The 27,609-nt window shown below is 49.2% G+C and overlaps 1 protein-coding gene across 3 annotated transcripts in view; it reads right to left on the bottom strand.

The window, feature by feature from the left end:
• LOC111865448 (sodium-dependent phosphate transporter 1-A) overlaps positions 1 to 27,609 on the bottom strand; it is a 71,243-nt gene that overhangs the window by 31,279 nt on the left and 12,355 nt on the right. The window contains exons 1-3 of one of the 3 annotated variants that reach the window (XM_023853495.2): positions 18,523 to 18,765; positions 3,450 to 3,643; positions 1,916 to 2,893 (exon numbers count right to left, since the gene is read on the bottom strand). In XM_023853495.2, coding sequence (XP_023709263.1) covers positions 1,916 to 2,147 — 232 coding nt within the window. In that variant the 5' untranslated portion in view covers positions 2,148 to 2,893; positions 3,450 to 3,643; positions 18,523 to 18,765. Of the gene's footprint in view, positions 1 to 1,915; positions 2,894 to 3,449; positions 3,644 to 8,590; positions 8,672 to 18,522; positions 18,766 to 27,609 lie in introns of those variants that run through there. The other 2 variants (XM_023853494.2, XM_023853493.1) reach the window with 2 other exon arrangements.

Below are 27,609 nucleotides of genomic sequence, written 5' to 3'. Positions count from 1 at the left end.
TTCTTCTTTTCAGGTTCGACTATCACACGTTTTAAGCTTTATGTCAATCTGTGACCTGCTTACTGAACCCCCCCCCCCGGTATACTACTGTGTTGTGTCATGGAGGCTGCTTGTACCTAAAATATCAGCGCAGAATGATTGGACGAGTGATGACTCTGAAAGGGAGGAACATGGACTGAGGGTGCTGAGGAGAATATTTGGACCGAAGAGGGATGAAGTGACAGGAGGTTGGAGAAAACTGCATAATGAGGAGCTTCATAACTTGTACTCTTCTCCAAGTATAATTAGAATGATCAATTCAAGAAGGATGAGGTGGGCAGGGCATGTAGCATGAAAAGGAGCGATGAGGAATGCATATGGGATATTGGTGGGAAAGCCAGAAGTAAAGAGTCCATTAGGAAGACCAAGTCGTAGGTGGGTAGGCAATATTAAAATAGATCAGTGATAGGATGGGGTGGTGCGGACTAGATCCATCTGGCTCAGGATAGGGACCTGTGGAGGGGTGACAGTAATGAACCTTTAAGTTGAGTAGCTGCACAACTGGCGACTTCTCAAGAAGGGCTCAGCTCCATGAAGTAACCGGTTCTGGGAGGCTTTACTCTACTGAATGGCAGTGTAGATAGTTACATACAGGGCCGCACCATAGCTCAAGCGGTTAGTCACTGGCTTCCCGCCGCGGCGGCCCGGGTTCGAACCCGGGTCTGGTCAAGTGGGATTTATGGTAGACAAAGCGGCGCTGAGGCAGGTTTTCTCCGAGTACTTCGGTTTCTCCTGCCAATCTTCATTCCACCAACTGCTCCACAATCACCCTCACCTATCATCTGGGGCTGGTACAATAGGCCAGAAGTGGCCGCAGTACAAGGGACTTAGTCCCACCCCACTAGCAAGCAATTTCAGTGTCAGCTGTTTGCCGAGTTGCAGCAGAGATAAAGCTAATTAGAATCTGCAGCAAACGGTGCGTACAAAGCAAGCTGAATGTTATTTAATGAACATAAACAAAATACAAAAACGAACGCATGACGCATATCTGGCTCAGAATGTAGTCTTCATGAAACAGAGCATGGATGTGAGAAGTACCAATATACTCGTACTGTCGGAGGGAAAGTTTCAATTTGGTCATTTCTTCACGAGACGACACTGAAATATTCAATTGACCTCCCCTCCCAGCCGCACTATGGCCTTGGGTCGACTCAGCCTCAAAGAGAAGTGAGTACCTGGACGTAAGCGGCGGGGGCCCGGGGCGTAAGGCTGCCAACCTCACCGCCATATGTGAGCCGATTGTCTAGAAATTGTGGGAGCCTCGACGTCTCACACGCCTACAGGACTCCACTGCCTGTTATAGGGATAGCTTTAACTACTTCGTCATATCGAAATTAGTTCAGTTTCGAGTACAGGTATTTTCTTAAACACACTGTCGGATTGCGGGACGTCCGCTGAACACTTTCACCCCCGTAAAGATCTGGATGTGGCGATATGGCCTGGATTCATCTGGTTCAGGATAGGGACCAATGGAGGGCTCTTGTGAATCGGGTAACAAACCCGCGGGTTCCATAATTAGTTGGGAAATTCTTGAGTAGCTGAGCAACTAGTGGCTTCTGAAGAAGGACTCAGCTCCATGGAGTTGGTACAAGTTATGAAGCCCCTCATTATGCAGTTTCCTCCGCCTTCTTGTCACTTCATCCCTCTTCGGTCCAAATATTCTCCTCAGCACCCTGTTCTCAAACACCCTCAGTCTATGTCTCTCCCTTAATGTGAGGGGGAACGCACATTCAATGCTACAAATAGAATTAGTTCCTATACGTGAAATTGTTTTACACAGGCGACTTCTGACAGTACACACACAGCATCAAATGATTCAAACAAACCGCCCTGAGCGGGAACCATCAGGTTGCGACACAGAACAGACTGTACTCACCAATTAGCACAGCTCCTGCGATTTCGAACACTGTTGCCAAGAAGCAGGCCTGCTTCACAGTAAGCACTTTCGATCCCACAGATGTTCCGAAAGAATTGGCAACATCGTTGGCTCCGATGCCGAAAGCCAAGACGAATGCCGTTGCGAAGCCAACGACGACGAGCCAAAGAACCTCTGGAGAGAAGGCTTCCAGCAAAAATGGGCTATGCGTTGTTACTGCTATCCCTTCCATTGTGCAGTTATGAACAGGTCCTTCCTGGACGAACAGCTCCTTACAAAGTCTTCAGCTTAACACCTCTGCCGTCAACGGCTCGCGGTCCACATGTGCTCCACACTTCCGCACCCATTTTGTTTTTAAAACTAATATCACAGCTTTATCTCCTTACCCTGAGCTTGCCTCTGTTAAGTACTTGCTTCCAGGTACCCACAAATATCCAACAATTCACAAATTTCTTATTTTTTCTATTACAAAAATAAATTAGAACACCATAAATTATTTGGCTGTGTTGAAATATCTGTTAAGTCACGGCCTTTGTATTTCTCCTTTATTTCAAACCGTTTAATTTCATTCAATCTGTAGGCCTTCTGAATTGTCTTAACAATATTTCTTTTCTATTCCGAAAAGCTGGCTGTATCAGTCAACAATCTCCTTGCTTCTGTAAAACAATATAACAGTAACAATTCCTTCAACAACGTCTTCTTTCCTTTGAATGCTTTCTTTTGTTTCGCAGAAGACAGAATTGCGTCTCATTTGTTTTTCTCAACAATTGCCAGTTTCTATCCTTGTCTTTTCCCCTCTATCCCTTTTTTGTTTCAAAAGCAGAAAACAAAAAAGGGAGTCGAGATTTTGTCTGTTGCAGAAGTGTGTTTGCGAACAGGTTACCCACGAATATAAGAGTCAATGCATTTAGACCTTCTGTTGCGGGGAATCACAGGACTCTTCTGCCTCAACAACTTCCGGCAGGCTGCAGGTTCATTCTGTGAAGCAACAGACACAAACAAGTGCGTTAAAACAGACACGTGTGATCCCACAGGGCTCCAAGTAAAGACCCAGTCCGTGCCTCACAGGAAACACATTACGTCTCCGCTACAAAGCCCAACCGGTTAATGCTGTTTAGGGACGTGATCTCTGTTTACTGTGACAATCATGAAACACGTAAATATGCACCCACGAATTCTCAGCACGGGGGACACCTATATCGCCCGTGAGAATTTGTGGGACCAATGCGTCAGTGAGCATATGGTCTTTCCAAGCAAACACAGCAAAGCAAGGCGCTGTTTTCAGTAATACAAGTGGGCACAAGGCGACTAGTTCAGACGCACTGCGGTGGGATGAGATTCCCTTATCCGCCAGAACTCGGTCCCCAGCACGCGGTAACAGAATGAAACGCCCTGTATATTAATCACGTTGAAATTTCATCAAAATCCTGCATTAAAGGTGGGAAGTTGACTGACGCCAGAATTCCTCAATTTGAAAGACGCCTTCAAAATGAAACACACGAAAAGTGCAGTGAAGCAGTACGCATGCGCTCACCCAAAACTCTTGATGTGAGCCCTGTCTCGTCTCCCTCGGCTACCAATGCGACGAGGGTGAGTGGCGGTGAAGCAGCACTAATTCTGAATGACGGAGATGTTGCCTCTGTGACGGCTTGACGCCCGCTGCTAAGAAACGGACTGACTATCCAACATGGCGCAAAACCTCCACGTACAGTCACTCAGTCCAATCATCTGGAACAGAAACACAGATCTGGCATGTTTTATGTGGCTCGCAAGCAGAAGGCGACAGCCCTCGTGTGGGTCTGTGGCCCTGGCAGCAACGCCATGACGAAACCCATGACTTTCATTAAGTCACAGTAATAAAAGAGAATCGTTTCTCTCAAAATTACTGCAGAACTTGATATATATCATGGCGCGAGATGATCCTAGCGCTTAAAGTCGCAAACAGAACTCAACAGACACAGAATAAACGCACACAATACAGACAACCATCCCTCAAGTGGGATTCGAACCCACGATTCCAGTGTTTCAGCCTTAGACAGCACGGCCACTGTGATCGGCGAACCTGTCGTATAAGGTCGCTAATGTCGAAGCACAATCCTGAGCCAGTTGAATCCATCTCCCATCGTCACAACTTATTACCGCACGACCCATCTTGCTATTACCTAAATCTCTGGTAGCAGAAACCAAAGACTCAACACCGCTAGTTGCACAGCAAGCCACTGCATTCGGTCCTGAGACTTCTCAACTCCACGCACCATCCTTCTAAAATCCATCTTAATATCTTCCCGCCTCCGTCTGGGCTCTCAAAGTAAACGTTTTACAAGAGGTTCGTCCATTAATTCTTTCAACAACGACTCCACGGCCATGTTGGGACCTGCTCTATTTCTCGGTTTCGTAATCCTGTACACGGTCGGTAGGGCTTCTTGAACGGGGGATCAGCCCGTCGCAAGGCCGCTACCTGCACACAGGACAGCACAAACAGAATAAACGCAGAGACATCAATGTCTCGAGTGGGATCCGAACCCACGACCTAAGGTTCGAATGGGCGAGGACAATTTATACCTTCGACCGCGTGACCACTGTGATCGGCTTATAGGAGATTCGCAAAAAATTCCACGTGTATTTCTGGTCTCTCCCTCCTAACCACACGTCCAGCCCATCGTACCTTCTCACATTTCNAGAGCAACTACCCTACAGCACCAAGGGACTAGCATGAGCAACTGCCCTACAACACCAAGGGACTAGCATAAATCGCCGAGTTTCTCGGTGTGCCTATGTAGAGGGCACACCGCCATTACAAAGAGCAACTACCCTACAGCACCAAGGGACTAGCATGAGCAACTGCCCTACAGCACCAAGGGACTAGCATAAATCGCCGAGTTTCTCGGTGTGCCTATGTAGAGGGCACACCGCCATTACAAAGAGCAACTACCCTACAGCACCAAGGGACTAGCATGAGCAACTGCCCTACAGCACCAAGGGACTAGCATAAATCGCCGAGTTTCTCGGTGTGCCTATGTAGAGGGCACACGGCCATTACAAAGAGCAAACAAACAAAATATCCGACGCCATGTTCATCAAAACATTCCACATCAGTAACAAGGCTTAATGTTCTGTAATTGGACATAACAGCGAGATAATGAAATGGCAAAGGTGATCCATGCCATCCCATGTTGCCATGACATCCGCTGGTAGCCACGGAGACGAGCGGCGGGCTGCGCGCGAGGCCACGGTCACGCTTTCGCTCAGCGTCATGCGGGTCTATCTACAGAAACACCAAGCGTCGTTTCACGACGACGAATCATTTGCAAGGTTTCTGCTGTGCTCCTGTGCACCGTACTATCACTGCGTATTACGTATCCCTTTCCGAGATTCAAATCGAGGAACTCGGGACACGAATTGGGCGCGTTGCCATAGTGTGAAATGTATGATGATTGTCCAGGCCAATCGGAAGGGGTTGGGAAGGAAATGATGAAAACCCAACGTCGGTATAGATAACACGGTCGGCCAGACGTGTTACCACTCCGAGAACCATTTTAATATTATAACCACTCGTATTCCATGCGGCACCACGGATCAGAACTCACGGGAGTGCCACGTGCCCAGACCTAAATAACGATTCAGCTCTGATGAACTGAACAAGAGACTGTGGACACGGAGCAAACCACAAGGCTCGTCATACACGAAGATACTTTGTTTCAGTATGCAGTACTATGCTACAAGCCCGAAGGTCGCGGGTTCGATTCCCTAATGCCATTGGAATTTTCAATTGACCTAACCTTCCAGCCGCACTATGGCCCTGGGGTCCACTCGGCCTCTAACAGAAATGGGCACCGGAATCTTCTTGGGGGTAAAGGGGGGCCGGCGCGTAAGGCTGACCTCACCGCTGTCTGGGAGCCGATTGTCTCACAACCCAATAGGCCCCCACGGCCTGTTACAAGCATACCTACAGCTTTGCCTTTCTTCTGCATTATTGTGTAATTAGTTCCCTAACATCTCCACGGAGCCCAGTCGCTCAGCTAGGCAACAAATTCCAAGTCCTTTTTTTTTTTTATTCGGCCCGACTTTTCACTGACCTGTTCACAAGAACCTGCCAATGGATCCTATCCCGAGCCAAATGAATCCAATTCACCGTACCTGTTTAAAGATTATTTTCAATGTCATTCTCCCATCTGCGTCCCTTCACGATTTCTGAACAAAATTTTGTGGGCTCTACATGTTTCTGCTCTCGTGCGTCCTACACGCTCCTTCAGTCTACGTAACATACAATTTGATTCGAAAAAGCTACTTCTATACGTGAAGTGTTCAGTTGGAACCCCAGCCGGACATCGGGGACCCTGACAAGAGTTTTGTGGGTTTCCTGTTCTTCGGGGTGAACACCTGGAGCTCATGACCGTTTCCTTCCCAATTCATTCAGCAATCCTACCACGTGCCGCTACAGTCACGCTTGTGACAGCACCGTGCACTGACAGGAACTTCGGCGATAAACACACGACGAACGGCGCAACGTCAGTCAACGACACAAATCAGTATCGATAGCTCTCATAACGATCGATTAGGAGCATGTCCACCCAATGATTTTGCGAGGGATCCGGGTGGCCGTGACGAGTTCCTGGCCTGTAGTTCCAAAGCAACAAAAACGCCTGGCATTTGGAATAGCAGAGTGGAACGGCGCGCCTATCAAGCAAAAGTCACCTGCGCTTCAAGTATATGGCTGTACTGATAAGGTAACGGCATCCCTGTAACAGGCAGTGCTGCTTGAATGGATAGGTCAATCGAACCCGCGACCTTCCGGCTTGTAGCACAGTGCCTCAACCAACTACGCTACCATGTACTGATAAAACTTGTAATTAATTCCAAGTGATTCCAATAAACTGGAGCGCGAGAGACAGCACAGCTCAGAACTGGCCCGTAGCCCTGCGAGCCGCAGGAGACGAAAAGGGAACCCAGTGCCTGGGGATATAACCGGGCCACACTGTTCCTGGGGGATATAAATACGGGGGCCTGGCCCTCCAGGTTAGGGAGACTCGATTCTGAGACAGTAAACTGTGGTCATGAGTCCCGTGGGACTGGGACCTGAGAATGACTGCGCTGGTGAGGGCCTGCAGCAGCTGTAAATGACACCCATCCTCTCGTCAGAGAGGGAGCCTCACATAAACGAACCCGCAACTGTCTGGTCTTCGGCACCAGATGAGTGCTCGACACCAAGACAGTGGCCGACTGACCGTCGGTCGTAACACAGCTTGGACTCAAAAGTGGCCAGCTGAGGGCGCACCCTCGGCCCGCGTCTCACAGTTTCATAACCGCTTACACTCGTTGAGCAATTAATTCCCAGAAAAAGCCGAATGCGGCGGAACTGGAGCAATGCCTCAATACATTATATAAGATGACGCGCAGAATCGGTTGTGCCACTTTGGATCAACAACTAACCCAAGGTTTGTAGGCTGACGGACCGAAGTAGGGTAAACCGAGCGGGCAGCAGCCTTCCCTGGCATCGAACCAAACAGCAAAAGGAGGTCAGTAGTAGAAGGCCGGAGCATCTGAACACTTGCTACAGTGAACTGTTCGCCAACTCTTCTCCCCACAGGGCGCGCTGTGCGCCCATAAACCAAGTCTGCTTCGCAATTAAAGTGAGCAACCCTTTGAAGCCTGAAGTTCACCTCAATAACACTACAAAGTCTGTTTGCTCTCACGGAAAGCAGACTTCACTGCAAACGCCAGCTATTTAATTTTTGCGCGGGGGGGGGATTGTGGGATGTTGGCAGCTGAACTGTGTGTCTATATATATACATACATACACACATACTTATCGTTAAAAGGCAGCAGTCGTGTTCCAAACCGAGACACTATCCTAATTTGGAGTGACTGAGGAAAATCAGAGACAACCTCGGTCAGGGCGGCCTGTGCTAAGGGTGAGACTCGAACCCGAGCTTCTCGCGAATACGGGCCTGGACATGTTACACTGTGTGGGCAGCCAATACAAACAGTTACCAGGCTCGGTGAAGACGGAAGAACCCCCAAACTTGCAGACTGCAGGGGTTGCCAGTGCAACAAGGGCACACGGACGGTAGCCTACCAACAAAGCAAAACAATGGAAGAAAAAGAAAATCCGAAGCGAGCACAGTAACACGGAATGGCAAGCCACCCTGTAACAGGCCGTCGGGGCCCCCCCTTTTTGTAGACAATCGGCTCACAGATGGCGGGCAGGCTGTCAGCGCTACCCCAAGGGAAGATTCCTGGTACTAAGTTCTGTTAGGGGCTGAAAGATGACCTCACTGGGAATCAAACCTTACACCTTCCAGTTTGTAGCGTAAAGCCTCAAACTGCGCTACCGTGCCCCCCAATTATATATATATACATCGGGAAGGAAACGGCAAAAGCATAAACTGCGATAGTGATCCTCCGAATTTAGAATAGTTCAGCCCTGAAGATGTAAGCAATATCTCTCCGAAACAGTGGTAACCACTCACGAGGCCCCAACAGAGACTTGACCGCTGCGCAAACTTCACATCTCACGTGACGACAAGTGAATATATCAATTGCATGCGAAGGGGAAATACCAAAATGAACGGTTAATAAAACGGCCCACGTGTGCCAGCAGTAAACAAAGAAACGTTAACGCCCTTCAGAAGTGAAAGGGCAAGAAAGTAATGCAGAAACCTTCAGAGCACTCACCGCACTAAAAGTTCTCTTCAGTCGCGCGAGCAATTCCACCATTCTACGCGAATTACCGCTCACGAGACGTTACTGCAGCGCCTCATCTCCCGCCACCTGATATAGCCCGCACAGCCCCGGCAGTGACGCAACACCCACGTGACCACTGATAGCAGCAAGACAATCTCACGCTTCCAGCAGGCGTCATCACCTCAGAAATAGCGTACAGCCTGAGCCACGCAGGTTTGAACATAGCGCTTCTGGGAATCTTACTGTGGCTCAGCTGGTCAAGCTATTCACCACCTTTCGTAGAATGCGATGCTGCTTTAAGATCCACTTTAACGTTATCCTCCAGCCTAACTGCATCCGGTGTAACCGGGTCGAGACGGGAGGGCCAAATGTGCCACTGCGTTAAGTCTTGGGCGCGACTTGTGCGGCCGCGCTGCAAGGACCTGAAATTCGTTCAGCTGGCCACAAAATTCCTCGCCACTCTATAATTTATATAATTTCATTAGCCTATCCACAATAATTTCCTTCAATGAGCCCACGTGACTGAATAGCGTGAAGAGGCGCACTCCTGCTTCGTATACTGGAGGCCCCGGGTTCGAATTTTGAACGAGAGGCCGGACATCCTGAAGGAAGTCTTCCATGGTCTTCGCCCGTCCCCCCAGGTGGGTGACAAAAATCAACGTCAAAATTAGGCCACGACCACTTCCTTCCAAATCCCTTCCAATTCACTATTCAGCAATGATCCTATCTTTCGGCGCTATACCGTCTCTGCTACCGACGGCATCATTACGCATGCCGCGAATCCCACACTTCAGACCCACTCATCATAATTCTGCACCTCAGCAGTTCGTGCAACATCGGGGCCAGATATAAATCAAGGCAGACTGTCAGCAGCAGAAATTAGACTTTCGGAGGTGTGAGAAGAAACAGAACAGAAATGGATACATGAGTCATGAAACGTTGGAAGACAAATGCAAGTAAACCGTACTGGCATATTGTACTTGTAGGAAAGAACAGCGCCCCCTAAGACGGTTTCGAAGACGAAACAAAAAATGCGAAACCCCATAAAAATGTGATCACCGGGTTAGGAAAGATGAGGCACAAGGAAATAGCAAGGCAAACGTCCACTGTTGGAAGCCGCTACCAAGCAGCGCAGTGAAGACCCGTGACTGCGAACACTATTCTGTGTTATAGTGATCTGTAAAGTGTACTCACGTGTTGCGTGTTAGTGTCCAATAAATCCCATTACCAGGCAATACCCCGTCTATAGTCACACTCTTTTATCACGTTGCAATATCAAAAGGTGCTGCTGGGATTACTGGTATGTCAGAGAAATGAGGCAATAAAACGGAGAAAAATTCCTCGCTAATTTGTTTATAGTCTATTTAGTGATTATACACAGCGTCCAACTGTAAGTAAATACCACGTGATGAACTGGAAAAAATGTCGAATGAGATCCTGGTCTAATTTAGGGTACTAACCCGCCATCTGCCTGGAGGGTGAACCTATTGAGGGGCACATCAACTTCTGCTTCGTCACGTCGCCTTTGAACGCCCAAGATAACGTAGGCTCGTTCAATTTCAGACGATAACACAAACAGCTCAGGGAGAACCACCATGCTAAGGGCCCAAACTTGCGCCTTTACGCTTCGCTACTCTTCACCAACACCAGACACCTCACAGGTCGAGTAACAGTCTCAACAGGGCGGGAGTGGGGACTGTAGACCAGAGCCGATCCTAACTGTCCGGAAGTGGCGTGTTACGGAACGCCGATGCTGAACTTCGAGACTTCTGTTGACAGAAGGCGTAGGGGGACGGGAGTGGATAAGCCGCACATGCAACTCTGTGGCTCTCTCACTTGCCATGTGAGATCAGACGGGGTCCTCGAGCTCTCACATATAAATAACAGGCACTGATGTTCTGGAATAAAACAGAAGATTTCGCTACCGAAGGGCCACACACGGTCTGTGGACCATACAGGAACACTGCAAGTTCTCTGGAAGGCACGTGAACTTGGCGCGGCTCCTGAATGACTCCACAGCTTGGCGTTGCACAACAGTGGACAATGCTTGCTTCACATCGCCACTAATACGCAGACGGCGAACTAATCACTACGATAAACATTCGAGTACGGCGCCGGACATGATAAATGCAGCAAGTCACATGAGAGGGCATACAAACAGGCGTGTCGTGCAAGTGTTGTCCTCTGACAGCACGGGGATCGGGCCCCACGAGCGGGAGCGGGGTACAGTTGGCGCAATGAGTAGTGAAAACCTCAACACTCGTCGGGCGTGACCTGACATGGGATCGAACCAGGGCTGCCGGCGAGCACGGCTTCTGCACCGTTCGCGCTTATCACGCAAGCCGCTTTTACTTTCCGCAAAACAATACACCCCACAAAAATCAGTTCTGAATTTAAAGTCTTAAAATTACGTAGGTACGTCAAAAATTATCCGCAATCTTGTTTTTCCAATCCATATATACAAACGTAGGGGTTGAACAAGTACTTCATTTTTCTACATAGTCTCCTCCCTTTTCGATGCACTTGATCCAGTGGTCCAAAAACCTGCGTATTCCCTCCACGAAGAAGGTTTTCATTTGGTCGCGCAACCGTTTATGCACCGCTTCCCCCACTTCTTTGCCCATAGAAAACCAGAAGTCTAGTAAAACATCACTGAGCGGTCCAAAGAGATGATAGTCGGAAAGGGCGAGATCTGGGCTGTAGGCAGGGTGTTCCAGCACCTCGAAACGGTCTGGCCGTCCTTGTGTGAGTGTTCATTGTCATGCAACAACAACACTTCCTTCGACAATAGGCCTCGGCGTTTGGTGCGAATTGCTGGCTTCAGATTGTTGGCCAGCAAATCACTGCATCTTGCACTGTTGACCGTACACCCTTTTTCCAGGTAGTCTTCCAGTATAGGCCTTTTTGAGTCCCACAAAACGGTTAGCATCACCCTTCCCACGAAAAGATTGAGTCTTGAATTTCACCTTCGTTTGCGATCCCGGGTGTTTCCGCACATACTCTGGCTTTTGGGTTCTGGCTCATAGTGATGAACCCACCGATGAACCCAGCCCCTGACGCACCTTCCAATCAGAGAAATCGGATCACTATTCTCTGTTAATCATTGGTGCACACTGCTAGCAGAGCGGCCATGTTTACACTGTCACAGCATCAAGGAAAATGATGCGATCAAGGTAAAACTTCGATCACGTGACCACAGTAGTACCAACTCTAACAATGCATGCGTAGGAGGCAGTGTGACAAACCTAAGATGTGTTATGGAGAAAATGCGGATAATTTCTGACTTACCCTCGTAAAACTATCAATACAGAGGCAGTTTGGGCGTGAGAAATATGGCGGTACATGGGGGCAGCGGTTGCATCCGTCATGAGGGAGGCAGGGTGACGTACTGTAACTCACATTCTACAATCCCTATCTCACTCAGTGGACTGAGCACGGCCAGCTGCAGAATTCTCTGTCTCTGGCTCTACGCTCATTTGGTTCGACCTCGGCCGCTATTTCAACTTTTTAATTCTATACACAATCGCTAGAGCACTTTAGACGGGGGATCAGCCCGTCGCAAGCCTCTACCTTCATACAGAACAAAACAAACCGAATAAACGCATCCAGACATCCATGCCTCACGTGGGATTCGATTCCAGCGTTCGAGCGGGGCTAAAACCTCGGGGTCGGCCACTGTGATCGGCAAACGGGTCTGCACTAACTACACGCAAAGGGCCGCGCCATAGCTCAAGCGGGTAGTCGCTGGCTTCCCACCGCGGCGGCCCGGGGTCTGGTAAAGTGGGATTTGTGGTGGACAAAGTGGCGCTGGGGCAGGTTTTCTCCGAGTACTTCCGTTTCCCCTGCCAATCTTCATTCCACCAACTGCTCCACATCACCCTCACCTATCATCTGGGGCTGGTACAAGAGGCCAGAAGTGGCCGCAGTACAAGGAACTAAGTCCCACCCCACTAGCATTAAAAAAACTACACGCAAGTGTAGGACCGACACAGTCGGCCTTCCCCGGTACCCAAATGCAACCCACACCGCACCACTCAGTTCTTTCAAATCCCACTTATGTTATCGTTTCATCTGGGTCTCAGGCATGCAGTGCTACACACGCCGCCCATCTCATCTTCCTTGATGTGATCACCCTAATATTTGGCGAAGAGTCCAAAACATGAGGCTTCTCCATCCGCTGTCACTTCCTCCCTTTAAAGGTCCAAATATTCCACTCAGCACCCTTCGTCGAACAGTCTTGTGTGTTCTTCAAGTAAAAGGCCCGAGTTTGGATCGTTGCTTCTTCGAGTCACTTCGAAATTTGTCATTCCCGAACATGGGGGTACGTCACACCTTGAGCATGCAACACGTCCCGTGCATTCGACGAGGTGACCGGCACCAGGAGTTGGTTCCCACTGTGTTCTGAAAATACTGCAAATCGAGTAACTGATGATGACGTAATCGACATCAACGCAACCTCGCGTATGCTTGGAGCGCATTCTAGCGTCGTATTGGGCCCGTTCCAGCGTCTCCAAGAATGTGCTCACTGTAACTTGAATACCGCGGCTCCAAAAAAAAAAAAAAGAATTATTGGAAATTATGAAAACTGTACGTATGCAGAAGAAAGTACAATAAAAACGTTATCAGAAGACACAGCATTACAACTCCAGTCGCAGCTGCATTTACTTACCGCCTCAACTGCCAGCGCCTTTACGGCACGGTACCCTGTACTGGTCCAGACACTATACAAGCCGGAAGGTCGCTGGATTTTCCAATTGGCCTAATCCTCCCAGCCGCACTATGGCCCTGGGGCCCACTCAGCCTCTAACAGAAATGAGTACCAGGAATCCTGCTGGGGGTAAACGGCGGGCGGCCGGCCGACAACCTCACCGCCATCTGTGAGCCGACTGTCTACAAAATGTAGGAACTTCCACCTGTCACAACCCTATGGGCCTCCACGTCATGCCTCTGGGACAGCTCCACATTCCTTGCCTTGCACACTGTACTATGCCACTTGCTGTTACAGCATGGCCACACTATAATCCCTTAATACACGTCACAACCCGAGGCTTCGTACCCCGATCCCTTCACCACCACAGCATGAGGCAATATACGAACGCACAGACTGCGGTGGTGCATCGCGCACGGGATCGAAACGAAACTCAGCACCGTTCACGATCCTACACACACGTCACAATTGTCTAGTCAGTATACAGTTTATTATGCTAATCAGGAGTAACTGTGGGGGGAGGGTCCGGATTAGTGAAGAAAACGGTTGCCCGAAAAGACAAGATAAATAAATGGGAAATTTAAACTTATAAGCATTGCTGATGAAAATAAATAATAAATAAAAAGCTAAATACATTTATTTAGAAGTTGTACTTGTTTCTGAACGTAATGATGCAGGTCTGAAGAGACTGTCAAGTTGTGTCTCAACAGACAAGTGGCTCATCTGCCTCCCTAAATGCTAAGTATGTACCCAACTGTACTTCATATCCTGATAGGGATTAGCTGTAACCGAATTAGCGACGGTTTACTGTATTTAAAAACAATCGTTTCGGAATCTGGAACCGCTTCCGTCGTTAAATGTAGGTGGTGGGCCCGTTAGACGGTTTCTTTTATTGCTAGTGGGGTGGGACTAAGTCCCTTGTACTGCGGCCACTTCTGGCCAATTGTACCAGCCCCAGATGATAGGTGAGGGTGATTGTGAAGCTATTGGTGGAATGAAGATTGGCAGGGGAAACCGAAGTACTTGGAGAAAACCTGCCCCAGCTCCAATTTGTTCACCACAAATCCCACTTGACCAGACCCGGGATCGAACCCGGGCCGCCGCGGTGGGAAGCCAGCGACTAACCGCTTGAGCTATGGCGCGGCCCTCGTTAGATGGGTTAGTCACGCTCAATGGGCTGGCCAGAACTTCTTTCGTTACCCAGTCATCCCAAGTAGCTCCTTCTGACGTGTTGGATCTATCACTCGCTCACTTGCACCTGGCCATGGCAGCCCAACCAACTCCCCAAACCATGGACAGTTTCCAACGCAATATTTATATAATGCATGCCTCTAATGTCACAAGCTCATGAATATGGGTCAATTTATAAGTTAACATCAATTGCACGCGATGTTTGGTGCTGCCCACAGGACACTGCGCCACTGCAGTGAAATCAGCGCGTTTATCGATTTGTGTTCTCGTCAATCATAAACAGATTTGTCCCCAGAGACATATATATTTAGCCTCATCAACTGATTCAACAATTCTTTGATTCACTGCTCCCTCGAGGAATTTAAATTAACCTAACACAAACACAAAGCAGTTAAGGTCAGATTTAACGATCAATTAGGCAGGAATAAAACGAGGCGCTCATAGCACGACGGTAACTATATGTACCACATGCTCTAACATCAGTAAAACTCTGCACTCTGTCCGCTTTGTGTTTGTGTGTTTCATGCGGTTCTCACAGTAAACAGCGACTGTTTCCCCAAACAGCATTAACCGGCTGGTCTCTGCAGTGGAGACGCACTGTTTTTCCTTAGGTATGTACTGCATATATATATACACACACACACGAACTTCAGGCTTCGGGGAACTAAAGGACAAACTCATCACACAGTATTCTATATAAACCTGTAGTTCCCACTCCAAGAATACATACATCCTTGTCATTTTAAATTATTTTAATGATCTTGACAAGTGTGCCTTTCATTTTGAGAACCGACTGAAATCTCGAAACACACTCCGAGCAATACGCAGAGATGTAAGACAAAATCAGGCAGGAAACAGTTACCATTAACATACAGATGGCTTAAACCTGCGACAGACAGACACACGCATACTAGTGATCCTCCACAAAGCCAATCAGTTTATGTGACATGCGCAATGGCTACTGGCCATCATGGTGGCCGGAAAAGAACTTCAGCTTTGGCTATGACCGCTTCCTTCCAAATCCTTTACGATTCATTACTCGGTAATCTGAGGAGTGCTGAAAGCGGCGTTCCCTCTTCCCTACAACATATTACCCAACCGGTTTTCGTATCGGAGTGTTTTCTGTGAGGTACGAGCCGAACCGTTAAATACATCGACATTAAACTTGAGGCTTCACACGGATAATCCCGTCTCCTGGCCAGCCAATTCCGAGACGTGGGCGCCGGCGAAATGCGGAGCTTTGGAAGCGTGGCCAGTCGGCGCCTCCGTCTCCATGGCAACATGATGTTTATGATGACTGAACTGGGACGGCATGAATCCGATCTGGCCCTCAAGACGAAAGTACCCCTCTGTCTGCTAGACTTCACAAACGATACATGCTGTCAGGTCCGCTGGAGCTAGCCGTCCGTCCGTCACGTAACGCGTAGCAGCATCCGTTACTTTGAGGGACGAACACGATACACATAGGATCGTCTGTGTAGCGCCGTGTTGTCCCTTGAAAGTCAAGCGACGTTTCAAAGGAACATATCGTCTCCATCTTCAAGGTCAAATAAGCAGAACAAGATAGCGTGAAAGCAGCTGGTCCCACTAACACCGGGCTGAAGGAGCACAGCACCAAGTTGGGGCACCGCATGGGTCCCATCCCAACAATACGAACAGGGAGGATGGCAACCTCTCGTCTGCTCCCTGAGAGAGAGTAGGAAGGAGATCTGGGTTCTCTGCGGGCTCACGCAAGTCAGTGCACACTCACCAGCCATCCACCCTGATGTCCCGGGTTCCTGGCCAACACACCCTTACGCTTCTTCCCAGACATCAAACCTCCCGCTCAGCTCGGTGCCGTGCGAACCCAGCGACTTCATTCTCTTCCACGGGCGAGCCAATGGGAACTGAGCTCCACTTTTCCCCATTTCCCTCCTGCCTCCTGCATTATCCGAAATTTCCGACTATAAGATTACTGGGAAACTGGGTTCTACACCAGTCCGCGATCTGCACTTCCGTAAGTGTATGTGGGAACTGCGCAGGCGCAAGCAGAAGCCACACAGAATCATGAGAAAGAAACATGTTCGCGGTATACGGCAAGGTGAAGCCAGACTTTGCGGCGGTCAAGCATATCAACGTTCAAGAGACTATCTGCCGATTAAGACGGCTAGCCACTTGTTTTCATGCTGTCTTGCTCGGCTTATTCGACCCTGAAGATGGAGGTGATATGTTCCTCCGAAACGTCGGCCGACTTTCAACGGACGGGTGGGTCACACAAGCCATGGTGCTGTAAGCTGGTATAAAACCGACAGCATCAATAGCATCAAGTGCTGACCAAATGGTGGCCCCGTCGGGACTGCGCCAAGCATGAAGCGAATTACATGAGAACCGAACAGTCACAACAGACGGAAGGCTTAGTAGAACGCACTGCGCATGATTACAGTTGTACGCGTACCTCCAATGCGCCATACGCCGTTGTAGTGTTTCGGCGAGGCCGTCTTTTACTTACGTTATCTCAGTCATCTGTTCTCGCGGGAACACAGGCGATACACCGGGGCGGATGCAAACTGGTGAAAACGGCAGTAATTGGAACATGGAGAGAGAACTGTCACCTGGATCCGGTAACCATGGCAACACTTCGCAAGGGTTATCTGTTGTTGTATAAACAAAACTAAGCCTCCACGCATCCCCATAACAACGGCTGTCTCAGGGACATTAATGGCACTTCATGCAGCTGCCTGTGTGACCTTCACCTCAGCGGGCCGCGCGGGTGACGCTGAAATCTGACGATTTACTTAACTGCGACGGGCGAAGAGTATGGACCGATCGATAGCCCAGGCGATGACTTATTTTGGAAGCGAAATGTCACACAAACTACGAATCGCTGATTAAAAGCCATTAACTCCAAATCAATGTTTCAGTCACTTTAAATTCAAACGAGGAATTGCTGGGAAGTCACGTGGGACTTAGTCCGAACGTCCGCGTTTCCATTTCCTGGCGGAATTTCCATCACTGATGTGTCTGGAACAGTCCCCGTCCAGGCACATTCCATGCTGGGTAAATGCAGCCTGATCTCGCAGCTCACCCTCACAAAGTGTCGGGGTTGAGTCTGTGCCTCTCCTACTTCTTATCCGTGGAAGAAATACCCGGTTCGAATCCTGGCCAGGAGGCCGGCTAAAATTACTGAGGTATTCCATGCTTTTCCTCAGTACCGCCAACCAAATTTCAGGATTCCTCCTCGTATCGGACGACGAACTCTTCCTCACACATCCTTCGAAAATCATCATTCACCAATCATCCTAAAATTCTGATCTGTTCGCAGCAGTAAGATAAACCATAAAGAATATGTGGAGCTTCAACTCCACTTTCATGCAGTCCCCGTTATAACGCGGTTAATTAACGGCAGCGACGGACTCGTTTAAACATCGCCCTGCGTGTCATAACTTTCAGACGCCAGTTTCACATTGATGGCGCCGACGCACATCGGGGGACACAGTGAACGCACGCCTTCGCGTTGTGGTGCTTGGACACAGGGACAACTCACGAAGGAGCATATGCGCAACAGGCCATATGGATAATCAGGTGGCGCAGATTGATAATGAAAGGGCCGAAAGGCGTACGAGAGCATCAAATTGTCAGAAGGTTCTTAGGCCCCGCCTGCTAGCCCCTCTGATAAGGGGCAGTGAGAAGTGAGGGGAGGGGCCGCGAGATTTTGGTTTTATGAATTAACGGTGAATTGCAAAACCTGGAAAAATAAGAGGAATAATTTTGGAGAATTCAACCCGGGAGGGTTACTATGGGTGCCCCTCCCAAGTACTATTTCCAGAGAGGGGAGGGGTAGCCGAAAAATATGATCACAAATTTAATTTAAGCTCTTTAAGGCCATTTTTTGCTAATTAAAAATATATCCATAAGCTTTATATTAATATTTGGTACAATTCATTCTGATTTCCAATTTTGATGTCCCCCTAAAATCCAGGGTGTAGGATATCTAGTTTACCCTTTCACGGTGCATATAAACAGCATTTGAATACCCAGTCCGTACCTCACAGGAAAACGACGATCAGGCGGCTAACGCCACCTGCAACACAAGGAGACTCTGTATCGGTCCATAGAGTTGCTATTATAATTTGGAAGGCCACATGAGAGAGAAACTAAATGGCAGAATAGACAAAAGAAGCAGGCCACGAGGGCCACACTGCCAATACAAACATGTAAGGCAACGAATGTGACCACAGGTATGCTCCAAATATACTCTGAAAGTCTGTTCTTTGCTGCGTTCACACGTCACTGGTCTTGAACACAATTATCGGTCTCGTAGCTGCACTGCACTGCACTGTACACACACAAATTAGTTTCTGCCTGTATCTCCGTTAACTATTCACCACGTCCAAAACTAGTTCAAACATTCTCGATTGCGCTGACATCTACATCTTACTTGCGCATGCGTACGTAAGACCTATGGCATGTTCACAAAGGTGTAAGAAAAAATATGTGCCCACCGGATTCGCTAAGATTGTCCTCGTGTAACAAACCAGAGAACCACGGAAAAAATCGGAAATTTTGAAATTGGGGCGTTTCACTAAAATCTGTCCACATTTTCCAATTTCCATTACAACAGGACAACGATAATGGACGTTTTACCTGAAGACGTAAGCGCGTTTCTGCACTCATCCCAAGCGCAACTCTCTGAATGTTTGTCGGAACGGAAGCCGTGGAGAAAACTGAAACACGCATTTTATGCCAAATACACTTTTTTTGTAAATCGTACAGCAAAAAAAAAAAAAATAAATAAATAAAGCTATCCCTGTAACAGGATGTGGAGGCCAACAGATTTGTGAGACGTCGAGAATCCCACATTTTCGAGAAAATCGAGTCACAGATGGCGAAGTTGCCTGCCTTAAGGGCCGGCAGTCGCCCTTTAGCCCCAGGAAGATTCATGGTATTTATTTCTTCTACAGGCCGAATCGACTCCAGGGCCATTGTACGGCTGGAAGGATTAGGTCAATTGAAATAATCCGATGACCTCGTCGGGAATCGAACCAGCGATCATCCGGCTTGTAGCACCTCAACCAACTACACTACCAAAATCTTACAATTTCTGACAAAATTAAACGAAATGTAGCGAATCCCCCCCCTTTCGGACTTCTTAGGGCCCCCATACACACACAGAGTGGCCTCCAGTTCGGCTGCACAGTTGAAGACTGAAAGGCAAAACTGACGCGTGTGGTGCGGCCGGCCGGCCAATCGTTTGGACTGTTGGCCTGTGGGAAACCCGTCAGTCGGTCAGTTCTGCCGGCAGGACCGTAGCACGTAACGTGTGTGACTCAACATTATAGGCTGGAAGACCGTGATTGTGGCATGAAGCCTGCCGCTTTATCTGCGCGTGTATGAGGAAAGGGAGGGGGTAAACTGTCACAGTTTTGCCTGTAAGGTCGATCGGAAAGCCAAACTGTGTGTGTATGGGGGGCCTTACACTATGCATACTCTCAGCTGCATGTGTGTGACAACAGACGGGTTCTGCATTGATGACTCGATTTACTGCATTGACACATAACGCCTGACTGCACTTTGCACGTCACTGTTACACACACTACACACTAGTGTCTACAGTAACGTCTTCACTACTGTTGCCTGGTAGCGGCTTCCAACGGTGGACGCTCCTCTGGGTTCCTGAGCTGTCCCCGACTCCTGCTATCAGTTTCTCACTGCAACAGCTGACAAGTCAGCCCCATCGGTTATCTGACTAACTTGCTCACTCACCAACAGACTCACTACTGACTCCAACTGTTGCCGTGGAAACATGCTTGTTTGAGGAGCCGTCAGTTAGTAACGGCCGTTTCATAGTAGCTTCTTTCACGGTCGTTGCCTAGCAACGGTCTACACGCCACAGTATATTTACCAATTTCTTGTACATGTGTAGGTTTATCGATGAGGCGACCATGAGGGCTGCCACACTAATACTCTTCAAATAACTGTGACTGCCCCCTATGAAGCAGGTGGCACTGTCATCCTCTACCAACACTGCCGGTTATAGTCGGTCATGATACTTGCGTATTAGAGGGGGACCCAAACCACGTCAGCGCTGTCAACCGCACAAGTTATCTGTCAAAACAAAACCAGGACTCGAACCCTTTCAAAACGTTTCATAAACAAAACCAAAAGCCTAACCTTACGGACTTGTCGAAGGCAAATCCTAAGATTGCGTCTTTTTTTTTTTTTGAAGGGGGGGGGGGGCAAATGAAGCAAAGCTAACGGACCGGGCCACATGACGGCAAACTTCTGAGGTGGATCACCGCTGATACGTGAGCAAGCACCCACTTCACCTGAGGTTCAACAAATGGCGTTGGGCTGCCATTTTGTGGGGGCCGCGCGATATGAATGGACCGACATCTGACTCTTTGAGTCACATCGCTTCACGTCAGACTGGCTTTCCAATCCTGCCGTAATCTGGCAAGAGCCATCTCGTGTCTGTGCAGCGTATCTCACGGACGCTGTCAGTATGCAAAGTAAAGTTGTCCCTGTGCTTAACTACACCAACAAGACGTATGGGGGAGTGGATGTAGAGATCCACGTTTTCTTGACCACGGCACTAGATGGAAATGAGGGGTCAGCTTGACGTCCCGACCGCTTTATCTTCCGGAACCCACTGAATTGGAGGCTGGGTGGAACCCAGAACCGGTCTGGACGACTCAGAGAACAAAATTCTTACCTCTACGCAGATTCGAACTCCGAACCCTCGGCCGTCCAGCCCGTAGCCAGTCGCTATATACAGTGTATATCGTCGAATGATGAACTGGAAAAGATCTGGAAGGAACCAGTCGTGGCGTTACAGTGCCTCCGTCCAGCCGTGCGGAAGAAGACAGCATTTCCCGGGCACCCTGTGCCGAAGGTATGTGTACAGCTTGCAATTCCACGCTCTTGGGGAAAAGTGGCATAACTCCGACCTGTCCTTGCTGTCCTCGCGTTCCCCTGAGGCTCACAAGTCCAGTCAGCTCTTAAGCCTTATGTTCGCTAAGTCGTTTATGGTTTCCAAGCAACCAGCCATAGGAAACGGCCAAAATGGGAGAGCCGCACACAGACAGTGTTCAGACAATTATGCTTCGTACGAGGCGCCACCACACAGCGACATCTGTCCGACATCCTCTCGTGTGCGCACCCGTCCCGTACATCGCGCTCAAACAAGGGTGCCGAATTTCATGGCTCATCACACAGAAAGCTAAAAAACATTCCCGCACGCCCCCTCCAGAAACATGCTGATTCACATTTAAAAACTTCACATTCATGCCAAAAGCCTCCCACCTCAGACGTTCGCGCTACTACGAGAAGTAATATACAGAGCACATACTGAGAACGGAGAAAACTGCAGCCTCATAATTTGTACTGTTCACCAGATACATTACTATCAGCGTGCTTGAATGAAGGGGTGCGAGATGGGCGGCGATATACTCATCTGAAACCTGTCCCACTTCAGAAGTTCGCACGGGTGGTGACACACAGTCACAGCGTGCCCACAAAGGCAAAAGGTAAACTCGAGCCTGTGCTCCATCAAGCACCACGCCATGAACAAGTACGAGGGAGTGGAGGTATAGCTCCACGATTCTTAACTTCGGCACTGGGTGGAGGTGAGTGATGAGCCTGCACATCAGCTGGGTGGGTGGGTGCCACAGCCGCAAACAGCGCGCTTTACATACAATCCATCGGTGCAGATGTGCCACATCGCTCCACAAATAAATATTTCGGCGTGTTGCGACACATCGCGTGCCAGCAGCGCTACGCAACCTTGACAGGACGATCCCATGGCGTGCAGGACCCTGGCAGCTCAACGCCACCCATCTTCGTGTAGGACAGGTAAACCCCAGCCGAAAAAAAAAAGCACCAAAATGGACTTAATTCCACATAAATTCGCAAGTCAGGAGAAATCTGAAAGCCACAAAATGGACTCACTTTCAGCTGCCTCAACAACACACGTTCTGATTTCCGTGGGCGGAGACAGACGCCAAGTTCCAGGCGTTGTAAAGGGGCAGACGCTTGGTGTCAGCACCCCCACCCACCCTTCCCGGCATTAAAAAAGAGGAAATATAAGCCAAATACTGACATACGCACATTGTTAAACTACTTAAAAATCTTCTATCCAAAATATTTTGGGTAAATTTGTAAAAAATAATCTTAAACAGCTTAAACGTGTGTAAGGAAATCTACTTACCCCCCCCCCCCAGGGAAAGGGCGCTCCTGAGCAAGTGGGCTTCACGACTGCTCCTCATGCATGCTACACGACCAGTCGCTTCATAACACAAACATGTTACACCGTCAGTTACAGTATCGACTGAGCCGATCGGAAGCCGAGGCTTCATATTCATTTATAGGCAGGAACGAAACTTCGCAAAACTAACATGACGCCTTCCTGCTCAGTTCGCGGCGCGCCCTGAAACCGGTTTCACCGTCTCCTGTACCAGATTCACTCGCCAAGTTTCGTGAATCACCCTGTATGGTAGATATCGCACGCGAACATGCGAAAATTCGATCAACTCCGCCCCTGGTTGCAATGTTACGTCACAACGTAATTCAGCAAGTCATCAAATTTCCTTCTGCAAGTCACGCTGACGAGGCCCCCCGCGTGTGCGACCCGATGTGACCTCGGCGCCAAGTCTGCAAGTCCGCTACAGCGAGACATGGCCACGTGGTTCCGCTGCAGCTGAAGGGAATGGACACGGATCGCGAGCCGCCACTCTCAAGAAGATTCTGCACATGTGCAGCCATCAGGCTCGCCTCCGCCTGTCGGCAACTCGAGAACCGGCGTTCATGAAAATTCACACTGGGGAGTGTGACACATTCCAATTCTTGTTACGCCGAACAACAATGAGAGACACCGAGGCACACACGCCAAGAAGGCGTTTCGCACGCAGCAGATTTTATTCTCAACGCGCTCCTCCCCCAGAAGTCGTGTGGGTCTCGAGTTGTTTCAACAGACGAGAACAAACCCTCAGGAATGTTTACTCTCTCCTACCATTTTCGCCTAACCGCTTACTTGCAGCCGTTGGAAAACACACGTCTGAGAAATGTGCACGTGAAACATCTGTTAACACTTGTTAAACCACAGTGGTTACTTACATCCTTCTTACATGAAACGTTGGGAAATACGTGTACGTTCGCCTTGTTGTTTTCCTGCATGAATTACTCTTCACAGTCTGTCGCCATGGTAACCATAAAGTCTGTAAACATTTCGTAAGAACTTTTCAGCTGATTCACGGTTTCCTGGATTGAACAATCTGCCCATTCACCCACTGTTATGTAACCTATTTCACCTTTGTCCCAGCAGAGGGCACGCCTGTATTGTGCAACGGTTATTACAAATGATGCAATTGGAACAAGACGAGACGGAGTCAGCAGGGCTTTACAAGAGCGACCTCTCGTTTGAAGTCGCGGCGGTGACACGGAAACACACTGCAACGTCCCGCGCGGTCCAGTGGCTATGTTTCTGCACCCAATTACCATGGTCGGCCCAGTGTTACCAGTATGTACGGCATCGATGCATAACAACAGCCGGTGCTATATAACATAAAATTACCCTTAATATATGAATAAATTTTAATAGGTAGTGAGGGTCAATGATGGGTGGACGGCCAGCGCGTAAGGCTGACAAGCTCACCGCCATCTGTGAGCCGATTTTCTAGATAATGTGGGAGCCTCGACGTCTCGGAACCCTATGGTCCTACATGGCCTGTTACAGCGCCAGACTTACGTACCTTGTACTGGGTCCACCTGTTGGAACAGTTACCGAGCCGCCACTGCAAACTGCTATTACCGGAAACTACGTATATGAAGTTCGGAGACGCAACCCCAAGCCTCATATCCCTACACGGAGCCTATACTAGACTCCTCCTTGGGAAGAACCCGTGTCGAACCTCGGCCCGGACATCGACTATCCTGAGATTTTCGTGGGTTTCCTCAGTCCCCTGAGGCAAATACCGCGATAGTGCCTCGCTACCTTTCGATTCTTCGGCGCCCAACGGTCTGCACACTGACAGACAGCGCCGCAACACAGCTCGCACAGAATGTAGTGCGGCCTTCGACTCCCCCTTTGTCTGGCGCCTTCAGGTTTGTGTCTGTCCGTCCGTCCGTCCCATTCCACGGAACTTAAGTCCGCCGCATGTTCGAGACAGACAGGCGGACAGATGCGGCTGGAAACTTCTCAAGGGCGCTCTCCGCTCGGAATCGATGCTCACAGAGATCTCTGGGTCACGTGAAAATGCGCGGCGACCAGACACGCGGCTTCACAAATCAGCAAAATGGGTTCGGTTCTCCTCCCTTCACAGCGCCCCAGAGGGGTTATGGGGCCCACCTACGGGAGTGACGGCGGCGAGGTGCAAGACAAAAACCTCCCATCAAAATCTGACAAATTCCTTTTCTCATTTGAAAAATATGTCCGATGGGATGGTTTCATAAGCTTTGGTGAGCCTTCCGCTGGTCTATTTTATTTATTTATTTCTCGTCCTTGTTGTTTCTTGGCTGGTAGATAACCTGCAGGCACCATCTTCATGGTGCGGTGCTTAAATAACAACACAGCCATCTGACCTAGGGTACACCACGCCCCTTTTACCCTCACCTTATCTAACCTACATTTCGTAACAATGGCCGACACCGCCTGGCGGGGGCCGTTGCTTAGCAACGCCGGGTCACGTGATGTGGGTGCTGGCACTCTACGGCACGAGCCAGAGTTGAGTCGCGATAAGGCTATCTGGTGACTGTCGCGCGCCAATTCTTCGGCATCACATTAAACTGCGTCAAAGTCACAACGTTCCTCCACGAAGGGACGTGTGTGTGCTTCACTCACAAACAGATGGGTACACAACAGCAAGGAAGTAGTCTATACAGCATCGGACGGCAGGGTAGGTGATGAACTGGAAGGGTTTTGGAAGGATGCGGTCGTGGCTTTATCGTTGTACTGTCCAGGATTTGCTCGGACGGGCTGGAAAATCAAAGTAAACCTCACAGTCATGACATATTTGTGATCCGACCGACATTCGAATCCAGCGCCGCCTGAATACAAGTGCAGACCGTCACCGCCATGATAACCTGCTCGGCGATCAGTTGGTAACACCTGGTTACATCCAGGTCCGTTAAGCAACGTCACCTCACAGTCTGTGAGAGCTCTTACGTTCCTTGGCGGTTAGACTAAAGCAGGTGGTACATATAGTTACCACTTTGCTAAGTCTCGCACAGTCGCTGTCTGGTGCGGAGGATAACCACTCCGCTTGTCCCTGAAACGTGTTGATTGGTTCGGACGCTACGGGACAACAAGCATTGACCGACCTATCATTTAATCTCGAAACAGAAATGCGCACAGACCGGCTCACTGGGGTCGGCCCTTCAGGGTTTAATTGCAGTTGCCAGTATAATCCCTCGATAAGCGCTGATCTGAGAAGCGCCGTATCGATCTCTCAAAACAGCCTGCAGACACACAGCTCTGTTACCTAGTAACCCGAGAGTGAGGCCTTCATCCGGCAGGAGCAGTATCGTCACTAATGAAGTGGTAACGGCTACCAAACACAGCTAGGAACGAACTGCTGTTAGATGCCTTCGCCATGAGGAGCTCCGAAACGGCGTCTCTAGGTCCACCAGAATCAATTCGAGAACGCACAAACAGATTCTCTACATACCTGCCTCTGCCAAATTCTACTGTAACATGTCGACATATCTGCGTTTCTGCAAGCTCTCGGCCGTATTGAAACTGCAGACAGAAACGAAACCAACATTTTCGAGACAACTGAAGCGAGTAGGTGGGGGGCTCTGGTGACACCTCCTCACTTCGTGGCAGGCAAGAAGGACCTGGCGGTGGGCACCGAACCCAGATGCTGTACCACAACTCCCGTGTGCATCCCTGTGCCGGGCGGATCAATACGCCAGCCAGGCAAGGGGGATGCTTCAGGACCACGCCAACCTGCTCTCGCTTGTGCTGCAAGCCCCGGGACCTGACACTACAGCATGTCACTCTCAAATACGACGTTTCGAAACATACTCGTCCTCCAAAACACACTCACTCTCACGTATCAGCACAGCCACGGTGACAATGGGCGCCAGACAATCGGTTGCGGTTGTCTACCCTTACGCGCCGGCCGTCCTTTGCCCTCAGGAAGATTCCTGGTTCTCATTTCTGCTTGAGGATGAGTCGAGCCCACAGCCACAGTGCGGCTGGAAGGATTAGGTCAATTGAAAAATCCAGTGGCCTCATCGGGAATCGAACCCGTGACCTTGCGGCCTGTAGCATAGTGTGCCATTCAGTAAGTGTATCCGTTAATAAATGTTTACTTCTGCTTTCTTTCACACACAAATAAATGTTGAATTTATACCAGGTATGGGTCTATTCCACCACTCGGGTGGACCCTTTGTCTTCTCGTCTGCTGTCCAAAAACATAAAAATTAGAATATACAAAACTATAATTTTGCCTCTGGTTCTGTGTGGGTGTGAAACTTGGTCTCTGACATTAAGGAACATAGACTGAGGGTGCTTGAGAACAGGGTGCTGAGGAGAATATTTGGACCGGAGAGATGAAGTGACGGGAGGTTGGAGAAAACTGCATAATGAGGAGCTTCATAACTTGTACTCTTCTCCAAGTCAAGGAGAATGAGATGGGCAGGGCATATAGCAGGCATGGGGGAAGACGAATTCATATAGGAATTTGCTGGGAACGCTAGAAGGGAAGTGACCACTAGGAAGACAAAGAAGTAGGTGGGTGGACAACGTTAAAATGTATCTTAGAAAGTTTGCGGTTGTATGGACTGGACTGATGTGGCTCAGGATAGGGGCCAGAAGGGCTCTTGTGAACACGGTAATGAACCTTCGGGTTTCATAATACGGTGGGAAATTCTCGAGTAGCGCCAGAACTGGCGGCTTTCCAAGAAGGGCTCAGCTCCATGAAGTTCGTTAGTTATTTAGTTACGGCTCAGTAAGGGCTGTTCTCACGATGACGACGGAATTCATTCAGACCGAAGCTGAACAAAAACCCAGATATCCGCATCCAGGGAGCGTTTACACAGGAGGGGTTCACTAAACGCGTCCTTACTCCAGTGGCGGTTAGATTTGGGCAACCTAACCTCAGCTACAGGAATGCGTCCACAAGCTCCGATTCAA

Source organism: Cryptotermes secundus, unplaced genomic scaffold (genome assembly GCF_002891405.2).
Source record: "Cryptotermes secundus unplaced genomic scaffold, Csec_1.0 scaffold454, whole genome shotgun sequence".
Classification (NCBI taxonomy): domain Eukaryota; kingdom Metazoa; phylum Arthropoda; class Insecta; order Blattodea; family Kalotermitidae; genus Cryptotermes; species Cryptotermes secundus.
This window is presented reverse-complemented; position numbering and strand designations above follow the sequence as displayed.